The sequence below is a fragment of the Bombyx mandarina genome, chromosome 22 (genome assembly GCF_030267445.1).
Source record: "Bombyx mandarina strain Sakado chromosome 22, ASM3026744v2".
NCBI classification, from domain to species: Eukaryota; Metazoa; Arthropoda; class Insecta; order Lepidoptera; family Bombycidae; genus Bombyx; species Bombyx mandarina.
In genome coordinates, this window is record NC_143228.1 from 8,912,096 (window position 1) to 8,925,736 (window position 13,641).

Genomic DNA, 13,641 nt, shown 5'->3' on the forward strand with positions numbered 1-13,641 from the left:
TTTAAATATAGAAGTTTTATAAAACGATATTTCCTTATTGAATAGTGTTTAGCCTGTGACCGCAAGAATTAGTTAGCCTAAATATCATTCCTGAAATAATCGTTCCAAATTTAAATAAAACACGAAGAATAGCCAAGTGGCAATGAGTAGGGCACATTGTTCGTGGAACTGTTCAACTGGATCAACGCACATGGTACAATGTAGATAGGCCGTAATGTAAGCTGTTGGTGAAGGTCGTAGGAATTCGCTGAAAACGGGCAACACAGAACCGATCATTGCGGTGAAACTTGATGAAGATTATGGCTAGCAACTAGATAGTTTCTAAAGTCTACTAAGAACTCACACAGATCCTGTTTTAGGAATAAATAAATGACTAATCGTTGAATTCCGCAGAATTACTAAGTAAAATAGTGTAAAATTTATATATCAATAACAAAAAACAAGGTGCTCATTTGTTTTTCCTTAGTGGGGCATACTAGTTCTAGATGCAAATTAACTTGAGATCCGTAATTATTGTGCGTGCATGAAATCCTTCAAATTTGTTAGAAATATTCATAAATATAATTCAGATTTTTTCACACGCATGGTCAACTTTAAGTCGTCGTGGCCTAAGGGATCCTAAGATGTCCGGTGTATTCGTGTTGAGCGATGCACCAGTGTTCGAATCCCAGGCGGGTACCAATTCTTGTAATGAAATCCGTACTCAACAAATGTTCACGATTGACTTCCGGATTGACGGTGAAGGAATAAGGCATGTCCTCGTGTAATAAAAATGAAATCCGCAAAATTATAATTTGCGTAATTACTGGTGGTAGGACCTAATGTGTTGACAACATTGTTGATCGAAGTGTTAGAACTTGGTGAATTCAAAACAGTAACCAATGTCTTTTTAAGGAACTTACTTTGCCAAATTTATGTTATTAATTTTAACATAGATATTTTAGCCAATAATTTTCTTGTGAATATGAAAAGTGTATGAAATATTTGCAATTGCATTACCGAAATTTCTTGAACGACGAATATTAATAATTACTTCTTCGAAGCTGTGGGTTATTTACGAAATAATTATTAAGTTAATACAATTAATTTTGCAATAATATTTGTAAAATATTTTTAATATTTTATTTTAAAAAAAATTAAGTAGATTACCGTCATTTAAATCACCACAGATAGACTTTATGACTCCTACCCTATATGAAGTTGGAGGACGCGGCTTTGTATGTCAACCAAATCAAGAGAGTCAACTATCTACTTAGACGTAAACGGAATAAGGTCTTCAGATTGCAGTGGGCTATATATTGTTTGCATTTTAATCATTTTTGTTTTATGCAAATCGATGTGTGAAGTGGAGCCTCAAGCATTCCATAAGAAAAATACGACTCTCTTACAAGTCGGTCGTCTCGGAAATATCCGAGCCTTCGTCGGCTGTAACTTTTTAAATTAAATTACTAAATGTTAAAGTGCAAACTCAGGTGATTGATGTTTCTCATCCACTAATAGAGTCACAACGGAACTATTATAATTTTATAATCTATGCTAATTCATCGGTTTGACCTCGTCGCGCCTTGATTTAAGGATCTTGTTCCACTTTTTGGTATGTTTAATTTTAAATTTATTATTAATTTAAATGCTAATCAAATGTCATTGAAAAATGAGACGAATTTGATGCTTTATATCGATTTCCTAAAGGTTGCTTCCCCGTGTGTCATGCTCACAGAATGTGATCTAGTTTCAGATCCTGCACATTATTTGCGGCGTCAACAGGCTCTGTGTCACTGAAGACTTCATTAAGTCAGTTACATTAATCATTATGATGCCGATGATTAAATTAGTAAGTACCTATTGATTATATAATATATAAATAATATTATGCAAATTTTTATAAAATATGCCTAAGTGATTGTTTTTTTTTTGTATTTTTTTTTATTTCGGTGTGCCAGCTCATTTTTATAGTGTTTGTGTTCACTTCCGATGAAATACTATGAAAAAAAATGTGATGTTTGTGAGGTGCTAGCGCTCGCCTGGGATATAATATGGTGAAATCATAATTTGAAATGTTTTTAAGGATGAGCAACACGTGGCCCACGGGCTTTTGCGGCCCGCCAAGCATTTCTAAAATTGAATATATTTTATCGACTTTCTCCCATCAATTCGCTTTTCTGTTCTTTTCTTGTTTGTTTTTAATAAAAAAATAAGGTTTCGTAAATTATTAATAAGAGTTAGTGTACGGGCGGCCCCGACAAAAAAAATTTAAATTCAAATTGTCCTATTGATTAAAAAGGTTGCTCACCCCTGGGCTAGATTTAATTTCAATGAAAAAAACGTTTTAATAATATGTTATTATTTCTATAAAATAATGCTTCCTGCTACGGTTTTGAAACGTAATGGATTGAATGCAGGTTCTATTTTTATCTTTTTTTTTGTTATTTTGAATCTTGTCATTTTTAGATACTGCTATTGTTCCTGTGGTCTGCGGTTCAAAGTTCACCCTATGATGATGGCAAATATAAACCGAAAAAATATGATTTTTACGATGATGGAAAATATTATAGACCTTTAGATGAAGGAAAATACATTCCAGGAGATGAAGGACGATACACCTATATTTATCAACAGGGCTTATATCCATTCGATGATGGAGACTATCGATACGTGCATCAGGTTGGCCCTAACGGTGGTTTTGGTGGTAATGGAGGCTTTGGAGGTAACGGAGGCTTTGGAGGTAACGGAGGAGAAGGAGGTTTTGGACCTGGTGGTCCAGGAGGGCCAAATGGCCCTAATGGCCTTAACGGACCAGGTGGACCTCCTGGGTCTGATGGCCAAGATCCTGGCTTTAGAGAACGTCCTAGTAAATATAGTGGAACTAGAATTTACGCTAGTAGATATCCTTATATTCACAAAGTCATCAAGGGACTTGTTGAAAAATATGTGTCTTTCGATGGCTTACACTTTGGAAATGAATACGATAGCAGTTCCAATCATTTCAAGAAAGTTTATGCCGACAAAGAAATTGCGGTTAAGTGCAAATATCTAACACCGAATTTCAAAGTCAACGAGACATCCGAATTCGTAACTCAGTGAGTACCAATTGAAAATTCATTGCCTTTTTACAGATTGGGTGACATGATTATCTCATGTTAACGGTAGGCAGCGGCTTGGCTCTGTCTCCGACGTTGCTGACGTCCATGGGCGACAGTATCCATTCACCATCAGGTGGGCCGTATACTCATCTGCATACCAAGACAATAAATTAAAAAAATACTGGCACATATTACATATTACTTACTTATAGTTATAGTAAAGCATAGATATATTTTTCCAGCCATATATGTTGACAGGCCCGTTAATTTTAAACCATTATCGAAGTATATAGATAGTTAGATAGTTATACAGAAATAAGATCGAAATCTCAGTTGCACTGAAATAACGGTTATTGTAAAACTTAAACAGTACGGTATAAGACTAATATGGTGTACCTTTTGAAGTTATGTTTAGTCCCATTAGAGACACATGATAAATTCTTCTTGCAGATACCCACCAACAGTGAACCTTCCAAACGGTGAGAAGTTCGGATCATACTATAGTTTCAGAGGAACAAAGATTTTGGATACTGTTGCGAATTCACTTAAAAATAAACTGAAATTAGAATACGAGGTGTTTGTAAGGGTCGTCGACGAAGTATCCTAATGAAAATAAAATATATTTATTCACTGCGATTTCTTCAGATTGTAACTTAAAATGGATGTTTTAAATTTTACCTTGTCAATAAAACTTAAAGCTGACTTCATTGTCTTATTAATAATGTTCCCCGACGACAACTGGAAAATACGAACGAAAGAACATGGTAGGGTAATAACTTGAAGGGAAAAAACTGGATAAGATTGTGATCATGTTGAATACTGTTGAAATTGTTGAAATTGAACTTTATTGTTTAACTTTAAATGAAGTTGGCATATAAATCAGATGAATTAAAATTAAGTAAGGCAGTAAAAAGGTAATCTTCATAGTTTGTAAGCTAGTTACCTAAGTATTTGTACTGCTAAAGCGAACATAATATCAAATCTTTGTCTTAAAAGTTATTAAATCAGAGAATTGTAACAATAAAACCTATAAGCTCACGGTCCATGTGGTATTAAGTGAATATCGGAATTTACATTTATTATGACCAGAGAGCTGCCATCTTATCTACGGCCACTTTGCGATAAAAATCGGTTGGATGGTGATACTTACTCCCTTTTTTTGGCAGGGGGCCGAACCTCCTACGCCCTCCTAGGTCCCTGCGCCTAGGAGGCACGCGGAGTATATGCGACTAGACGTTCCGTAGATGTTGGGAGCGGATCGCGGGTTCAAGAATGGTATTTAGGGCCCTGGCCACTAAACAACTCCCCTGCACTCTCGCTTAAGAGTCCAACCCTCCGAGGTCAGAATCCAGGAGGGTAAGGTAGTTACCGCCGTCAACACTGCAACCAGACGCACGGCTCATGCCAAGGACGCATGGCCGACGGAGTGTTGGAGGCGAAAAGAAGGCTTTGGAACGTCGACGTCACGGTATGGCGGCCCGTTAGGCCGCCCAGGCGGTACCACTTGTGTCCCGGGATACCGTGCTCTGTCGGAACCAGTTTGGCGGGTCGGGACCAGATACACCACCAACCGGTCCCTATTATGATGTCACTCCTGAGCGGCATGCTAGAAGTGCTAGTAGCGCGTCGCTCGGCCTCGACCCCCTCAGGTCGCCCCTTCACGAAGGTTAGGTGATGAAGGTGCTACACACCCCTGCTTACTAACATAGCTTTATTTTTAACACAATACGCCTACAGTCATGCATTATGCAAACGCAAGTTTGCTGGTGTGAATTTTATTACAAGTGCCATTCAGCGTGGAATTCATTCGTGAACCGCCAAAGGTTTTAAAGCTACGGTATAGTCACATCAGACATTACAGGCCCACCGGGCGTCTTAGGTGAAGGGATAAGATCGTATATTAAAAATTAAACCTGCAAAAATTATAATTTGCATAAATACTGGTGGTAGGGTGTCTTGTGAGTCCACACGGGTACCTGATTATTTCTGTCGTGAAACAGTAATACGTTTCGGTTAGAAGGGTGAGGCTTACATTGTTCTGTAAAACTTAAACTTATAGTTCATGTCTGAATACTGGTGGCGTCATTTATATTTACTTCGTTGATGTTTATGAGCTCCAGTAACCACTGCACACTAGATTGGCTGTGAGTTTGTAGACCCAACTAAGAAATAAAAAAAATACTATTGGATTTCGGCTACGCGTCGCTGTCACTATGTGTTGGATCAAATTTTCATGCTTTACGCTCCATAGATTATAAGAATTTACTCACTGCTAGTGTACTGTTGAGAATGCATGTGTGAGATTCTTTAGTGGAGATCACGTACTGGAAAGCGCAGTTTGAGACGGACAACTACCAGATGGACTACAAGATCTAGTAAATATCGCTGGGTCACGTTTGATGCAGGTGACAACGGAACGGGCGCTTTTTTTTTCCTACCTATGCTGCTAGCCTTGAGAGGCTATTTCAGCTTCTCCTTCACGTGTAGCTGAGCTCACGGAGCTCAAACCGGGTGTTTTTTTTTTTTATTGCCCTTGTAGGCAGACGAGCGTACGGCCCACCTGATGGTGAGTGGTTACCGTCGCCCATGGACTTCAGCAATGCCAGGGGCGGAACCAAGCCGCTGCCTACCGCAAAAAGTGTTACTTACATTGGCCCTAGAAAGAGCAGTGTTTCGTGGAATCTACCACCGTATTGGAAAACGCGACCCACGGGAAGATCCGGCGAGAATCTCAGTGGGTTGTGTCTATGGGTTAATTTATTCGCCAAGCCCTTCGTCGCAACCGACGGGTTCGACGGGAAAGATGACTTGAGGTGCTTCTGGTACCTAAAAGCACCGTCAATGGATTGGGAGGATCCGTAATGACGTGCTTAGGGCGACGTCGACTGTTTAGCATTTGGTCCACAGGATGGGGTATGTAATTACCGGCGGCCACGACAAGAGGATTTTCATGTCGTGCCGCCTTCTCAAAGTGGCGCAATGATGTCGACAGTAAATACTTAGTGACTAAGTCAAGCTCCAGGTCATCATGGAGATCCACATTCCTTAGGAACCATGGTGCTCCGATGGCTATCCTGCAAAAAGAGGATTGAATGACTTGAAGGGGCTTCAAGTTGGCGTGGGCCGCGTTAGCGAATACTACGCTTACATAGGTCATGACAGGGCGTATGCAATTTTTGTAGATTATCACCTTATTACGAAGGGACAATTTACTTCGCTTGTAAACCATAGGATAGAGGCGTCCTAATATGAAAGCGACGCGGTCGCGTAGCGTTTTAATGTGGGGTCGGAATGTAATCCCTCTGTGGAGGGTGACCCCTATATATTTGACCTTTGAGGCCCCACGGTATGGGCTGGCCAAGGAGAGTGATGGGGCTAATGGTGGAGGTGTTAACCCGCCTATTAAGGGGTGGGCTGCTCGAAGTAGTATTCGGAGGGCAACCCCTTTTGAAGAGCACCGCTGTGCTTTCCGTGGGGTTTATGTCAATGCGCTACTTCCGGAACCACTGTCTCATGGTGGCTACTGCGATTTGGAGTCGAGACGCACTGGAGATTTATTGAAGAGGCCTATCCTCAACAGTGAGCAGCTATAGGCCGAGATGATGATGCGAATAAGATAAGTAATCCATAAATGTTGTAGGTACACATGGACCAGAACCACTGAAGAGATTCTTATTTACACTTAAGTACAGTTAGGTACAAAAGGGCTCAAGAATTTATCGAACACATTTCGTGCATAGCAATAAACTCAGATATAATGTGATCGCCCTGACTTTTATTGTACCCGAAACGACCGAAAAATTTATATGGAACCTTAATTTTCCTCTTCATTGGACAGCGGTGAACTCACCAGGTCCCGATAAGTATCCGGTTAGATGTGTATTGGATGAATCATAATCTTAGCGGGTTCGGAATGCGTCATTGAAAAAATGACCTTTGGTGCTTTAAAAATCTTGTTCAACTGACAAGTATTTAAGCAGAGCAAGAAAAAAATATGTTTTTTTTTAATTCCATAAATTGTACCATATTGTAAAGTTGTTTAAAAGTGGTTGTTTTTTTTTCTTCATTGGATTGATCGTAAAACTGCTTCTTTCAAAATAATATGTGGATAAAGGCTGTAGAAATCACATTGAATATCTCCGCCTACGTTTTGACTGAAGGTTGAAGTATTTTTGCTCGAAGAGACAGATTATTATTTATTTAATCGAGTATAGTGTCGTGCCATATTATATTCATACATTTACATGCAGTATGCACAATAAATACTAAACTGGAATGTTATAATAATTATAATTAGTGTGTTTATAAAATAAATAAAACTACACAAGTTACTTGTAAATTTGCAGTGAATTGATGACTTTATCTCTGAACAAAAAGACGACGTTTTTCTTAATTCGCTTTGAATGTCCGACAAGAGAGTCCTTATGTTGAGTGAGTACACAGAAAAAGTCGAGTGTTTGCGTAATTTGTGAAAACAGAATAAAGTTTCTTTTAAGTGTACTACAGCTATCGATATTAGGACGTATTGTAAGCCGGCATGCTGAGAAACTGTTATACAACAAAATTGAGACTTCGGCCACATATTCCAAAATGGGGACGACATACACGATATGAAGTGATCCGATGATCTAAGGATGTGTTTGTCTACTAATACATTTTTCTAAGGATATACTAGGTATTTCATTAGTGTTCTAACCATGCTACCGTGGCCGCGTCGCTAATTAAATACCTGAACCAGGGGATGCAGCAAAGCATAGAGTAACAAAAAATGACTTTGAATAATTACTGGTTCTAGAACATATTGCAAGCCCAGCCCGTACGGGTAGGTACCTCCATTCGTACCTATTTGTAGAGAAGCACTCAGGTTCAAAGTGCGGACAGTCGTATTAGGTGGGCCGTAACTTTGTATAAGAGTAAATGTAACACGATATTACTAAACAGTCACATACTTCGAATATCGTCCCAGGGCTGATTGTTTTTTTAAGCATAGATGGATGGACGAGCTTATAGCCCACCTGGTGTTAAGCGCTTACCGCGGTGTTTCACGGCAGAAATAAGCAGGGCGGTGGTACCTACCCGTGCGGACTTACAAGACCTCTTACCACCAGTAAAAATAAAAAGTAGCCGTAAAACTCATGTTGTTATGTATCTGAATTACAATAACCACAAAGCAACTAGTGAGCCGTAATCCACTGATATGCAGCATGAAAAATAGAATATTTTATGATATGCTAACGAAATGTATAAAAGTAAGAAATAAAATCAAAAAGGTGTCCAAATCTACTGTATGTTGTCAGATTTAAAATTCAGTATTAAGTATGTATATGTATAATTTAGTTGGAATTACGCAGTTGACCTGATCAATAAAACGAAGATAAAAGATTCGTACCCTTTAAGTATGTTGAACTCATTGGATGCATACAGGTCACTAACATTCGCTCGATCGAATAAAAAATATCTGTGTCATGGGCGACAACTCATCCGCATGATGGTGCACGTTATATTTATTGAGCCTTTGCTTTTTGTTCATTTAACGTTTGTTTCAAATCTTTATTTCTTTTATATTTTAGAAAAACTACGTTCCGAAAATCCGAAATACAACAACAACAAAAAATATACCGCATATTACTTTATTGATACTGGATTTTGTTATTGTCGTATTGTTTTAAGGACAAAGTTTTTTATGAGTATAACCTGGAGCGGTCACAAATGTAATAGACTGATCATATTAATTTTACTTTGGGAATTTCGAATTATGAGTAGATGTAGAAGCAGATCGCTAGACGACGTGGTACTTTGGCAGCAAGGGGACATCAGAACTTAAAATTCTTCAAGAAAACTGCCACCGCTTTGGAAACCGCGGAACGTCTGAGAAGAGAAATATTGATAAAGGTTGGTTGATGTCGGCCTAGATGGTCATCATCATCATCATCATCAGCTCATAGGCGTCCATTTCTGGACTTAGGTCTCCACTAAGATTTCAAGGTTCGGTCGGCTTAGATACCGTCTTGCCTATTCTTGCTGCGAAGTAGCAAGGCTTTCTGGTTTGAAAGGTGAGATAGCCGTTCTACAATGCAATTGAGAGATCGAGCCCACAGTTTCAATAATCACCTAAGACCAGGTGAACCGCGATCTCGTCCACCCCGAGAATGGGCACCAATGTTATTGCTATTAGTATGTCGAGGGAGGAAATAAAACAAAAAAAAATCTGTTTTTTTTGTTTTTTCCTTTGGTCATGGGGCTTAATATCCCACAAATTATGAGCGTCAAGAGGGTGTGCGGTTTATTTGGGATTTCTCAAAGCTGATTCCGGGTCACCGAAGTCGCAACGAGGTTCAAGCGAACCAATAAGTGGTTACTGGAGCCCATAGACATCTACAACGTAAATGCGCCACACACCTTGAGATATAGTTCTAAGGTCTCAGTATAGTCACAACGGCTGCCCCACCTTTGAAACCGAAACGCATTACTGCTTCACGGAAGAAATAGGCGGGGCGGTGGTACCTACCCGTGCGGACTCACAAGAGGTCCTACCAGCAGTAATTACGCAAATTATAATTTTGCGGGTTTCATTTTTATTACACGATGTTATTCCTTCACCGTGGAAGTCAATCGTGAACATTTGTTGAGTACGTATTTCATTAGAAAAATTGGTACCCGCCTGTGGGATTCGAACACCGGTGCATCGCTTCAACACGAATGCACCGGACGTCTTATCCGTTAGGCCACGACGACTTCAAAACTTTACTTACTTGACTTATCATTTGAATCGGAAAGGTTTGTGGTAGAAGTATTTTATAAGGGATCAGAGTATGTATGTATTTGTGTGGGTCTTCAGGTCGCTCCGCTAGTAATTTCTCAAAATAAAATTGCGGGTTTTGATTTTCATTCCTGGATGTTATTCCTTCATCATTGAACCCGTTCGTGGGCAAAAGTCCATTTACACGGACATCACACTATAAAAAAATAATTTCCATTAATTGCTACGACTAGGTACTGATAGCAGTAAAATCGTTAGTTTACGAACAAATTATACAATAGTCTTGAAAGTAGGCGTAAAGTTACCAAAAGGCTTGGTATGGCTGCGTCGTCTCGTGTAATATATATCGGACCAGCCCAAATAAGTATCCTTGAATGCCAACCTAAAACTAAAATTAGCATTTACACAATTAAGATCGATGGATTGTTGCAATAAATACTCCATTTTAGAATTTGATGGTCGTATATAAGAAACGAGAGGCGTTACGAACTATCATTCTTTTTTTTTAGTTCACAGTAAGCTAGAGACATGAAAGTGATATTGGTAAGTCTACATTGATTTAAAGTAGAATGCTTGAAATTATATTTCTTAATATTATTATGTATTATTACGACAAATATACAATATATAAAAGACATACAAGTTGTAGCCTGACATGATAGTCATTGAGTTAATGAAAATGAAATAAATGATTTCAATAATTCTAATTTGAACTATATTATCTTAAATCCAATCCAACGCTTAGTTATTTTAAATGTACCTTCGAAAGTGTACCCTGGTTTGAGGCGATTAAAATTGTTGAATTTATATTGGAAACAATGTTTCTCCATAAATGGAGAAGCATCTCATTTCACGTTAAGCGATTACTTAAGCTCAAAGTTACCACATTGTAATGTTGATGCTCAGATGACTTTTGAGTTTTAGCGGTAACTTTCATCAAAAAACCGCATCCTAAACCTACAAAACGAACGATGCCTATGAGCCATGATCTGAATAGCGCTATAAGTCCAATGTATGTATTTCGTACATTCTTAAATTATCAATAGAGTGCACCAGTCACCGCCCTCGTCGAACCCGTCGCTTGCGACGAAGGGCTGGACGAGCAAATTAACCCATAGACACAACCCACTGAGTTTGTCGCCGGATCTTCTCAGTGGGTCGCGTTTCCGATCCGGTGGTAGATTCTGCGAAGCACTGCTTTTGCTAGGGCCAGTGTTAGCATCACTCCGGTTTGAGCCCCGTGAGCTCACCTACACGTTATGGTGAAGCTGAAATATCCTCTCAAGGCTATCAGCATAGGGAGGAAAAAAAATAGAGTGTTAATACGTTTTTCAAGAAACCTTTTATACATTTTTTAAGTGAAAACTACTTTAGCAGCGTTCTTTCTGATTTAAAAATTAATGAACCAGAAATAACATAATTTTTCGGAAACGAAAATGTTAATCGCAAAACAACACTAAAAGAGCTGCAGGCTTCACTTCTGCCGCGTGTGAAGTTTACGTATGTTTTTTCAACTGACAATGTAATGCGTTAGGGATTTCGCAGGGGTCGACACTGTAACGTATGTTTTCTATGCGGCAAAAATAGGCCGGGTGGTGACATCTCGTCAACTCGAAATTGTTGGCAGTCGGACTTAAAATAGGCCCTATCATTGCTACGCTGCTAGTTCACCCTCCTGGCCGAACCCGTCGCTTGCGACGAAGGGCTCGACGAGTAAATTAATCCATAGACACAGCCCACTGTGTTTCTCGCCGGATCTCCTCAGTAGGTCGCGTTTCCGATCCGGTGGTAGATTCTGCGAAGTACTGCTCTTGCTAGGGCTAGTGTTAGCAACACTCTCGCTTGCCCCGGTGAGCCCCTGTGAGCTCACCTACACGTCAATGCGAAGCTGAAATAGCCTCTCAAGACTATCAGCATAGGTAAGAAATAGAAACGGTGCTATAGTGCGGCGCGGTACTGCTATTGTGCAGAGAATACCTTAGTTGCCTTCACTAGATCCACGGCAAGAGATGAGGTGGTGCAATTTTAATATTCTAAATAGATATATAATAGAAACCATAGCTACAGTCATATCATAAAAAAATGCTCGTTGAAAAAACGACTCAATCATTTCAATGAATAAAGATAAGCTGAAGCTTTCGTTTCAATACTCCAATATTGGTGGAGTGCTAAAAAAATACATTTGTACGAGTTTAGGTCATAAACTTTTTTAATAAATTTTAATGGCAATAAAATGCCAATTAAATTAAATTTTTTGAGTTTCGAATTGCCAAACAGAATTTTGTTATTTTGATATTTTGTTACAGTTCGTAGTGGCTACCTGCTCACTCTTGGTATCCAGGAGTCAAGCTCAAGATGATGGAAAATACAGGCCAGAGATTTACGGCGACGGGAGTTATTACCCAACGAACGATGGAAAGTACATCAATAGTTTTGATGGACGGTACAGGAGCCTACTCAACAGAAATAGCAAATACCAATCGATCTACAACGCGTATCAGCCATATTACGCTAAGGCGCTCAATCAACAACTGTTGACTCCTTTCGTCAAGTACGGAAATGGGTAAGCTATTGTATTCTTTTGACTTTACTTATTATTAAGAGTTTTTGTTCTATTTACATAAACATATAAAACACAAATAATCTTCGTTGGATTACTGAAATAAAAGAGATATGAATTGCTAATTAACAATTTTTCTAACATATTGAACGTATCAAAACTATTTTAGCAAAAACGACTGTTCTAATGATATTCCTTTAGAATATTCTAAACAAAATTGGTAAACATAACTGATTTGAAAAGCTTAAAAGATCAAGATCATCATTACGTGAGCATCGAAATTGTGGTACTATATTATAGTCCATGGTATTATTAATAAAAAAGGGGAATTCAACTTATAAAATTCCAATAATACGCACTGTTTAGATGTGCACAAAAAATCAAGTAACCACTAATTTAAGCACTTTGTGTAAGCTGCTTTATTTTATTGCCAAATAGCAGCTACACGCCTTTGTTATGCAAAATTTGTCATCGACGATTATCTTAGTTTTCTTTTCTTAAATTTGTTGTTTTGAAATACGAATTTCAGTTTTGTTTCTTAGAGACGTAAATAAAACTTTGATTCGAATTTTTCAGTATTGAACAGACCGCAGAACCTTCTGTTGCTACTGTAACCTATCGCCCTCCAGTCGTATCGACATACCGTCCCTTAGTCTACTCATCGACCGTCAAGCCATTGGCTTACAGAACTCAATATGTGAACGACGGATCAGCAAATATAATACGGCAAGATAACGATGTTGACGTCAACGCGTATCATTTCGCCTATGAAACGGACAATGGAATCGCAGCGGAAGAATCTGGGAGCGTCGAGCCGACAGTAAACGGTGGCGGTACCAGAACAAGGGGTTTTTACGAGTATGTTGGCGATGATGGTTTGAAGTACAGGGTCGACTATACCGCCGACGAAAACGGCTTCAAGCCCATCGGTGCGCATTTACCTTGAAAAGTATTAATAGTTATTAAATGAAACGACAATAATAAATTCGATCGATATTTAGAAGCCAATTTTTTTTATTCATTTTTTTTTCGCATCACAGATAATATGTTCCTTCCTTTCCTTAATTTCAATTTTCTTAATATTCCTTAATTCCGTAAAAGCTGAACTTATATACCTAATATTGTGATGTTCAGTGCTATCAGTTTTTCGGTGCGAAAATAGCTGGTTAGATTCGAGCCGAACTAGTGTGGCACGATTTCCCTTGTTTTAAATTTTGTTTATTGTGAAAATTTAAATATTT

The 13,641-nt window shown here is 38.7% G+C and overlaps 2 protein-coding genes across 2 annotated transcripts; both read left to right on the top strand.

Moving 5' to 3' along the window:
* The first annotated feature begins 1,352 nt into the window (after window positions 1-1,352).
* Window positions 1,353-3,782, top strand: CPG21 (cuticular protein glycine-rich 21). Its single transcript, XM_028176075.2, has 4 exons — window positions 1,353-1,594; window positions 1,730-1,831; window positions 2,449-3,077; window positions 3,531-3,782. The coding sequence occupies exons 2-4, from the start codon at window positions 1,811-1,813 to the stop codon at window positions 3,685-3,687; spliced, it is 807 nt and encodes a 268-aa protein (XP_028031876.2). The 5' UTR covers window positions 1,353-1,594; window positions 1,730-1,810; the 3' UTR covers window positions 3,688-3,782.
* A 6,457-nt stretch (window positions 3,783-10,239) lies between these two features.
* On the top strand, window positions 10,240-13,403 carry CPR40 (cuticular protein RR-1 motif 40). Its single transcript, XM_028176028.2, has 3 exons — window positions 10,240-10,383; window positions 12,147-12,403; window positions 12,977-13,403. Exons 1-3 carry the CDS (start codon window positions 10,369-10,371, stop codon window positions 13,344-13,346), a joined length of 642 nt encoding a protein of 213 aa, XP_028031829.2. The 5' UTR covers window positions 10,240-10,368; the 3' UTR covers window positions 13,347-13,403.
* The last annotated feature ends 238 nt before the right edge of the window (window positions 13,404-13,641 follow it).

Coding starts and splice junctions, on each gene's coding strand:
- CPG21 (XM_028176075.2), top strand. CDS start 1,811: ATGATGCCGATGATTAAATTA. Junction 1,832..2,448: donor TGATGCCGATGATTAAATTA/GTAAGTACCTAT, acceptor TGTCATTTTTAG/ATACTGCTATTGTTCCTGTG. Junction 3,078..3,530: donor ACATCCGAATTCGTAACTCA/GTGAGTACCAAT, acceptor TTCTTCTTGCAG/ATACCCACCAACAGTGAACC.
- CPR40 (XM_028176028.2), top strand. Junction 12,404..12,976: donor TTCGTCAAGTACGGAAATGG/GTAAGCTATTGT, acceptor CGAATTTTTCAG/TATTGAACAGACCGCAGAAC.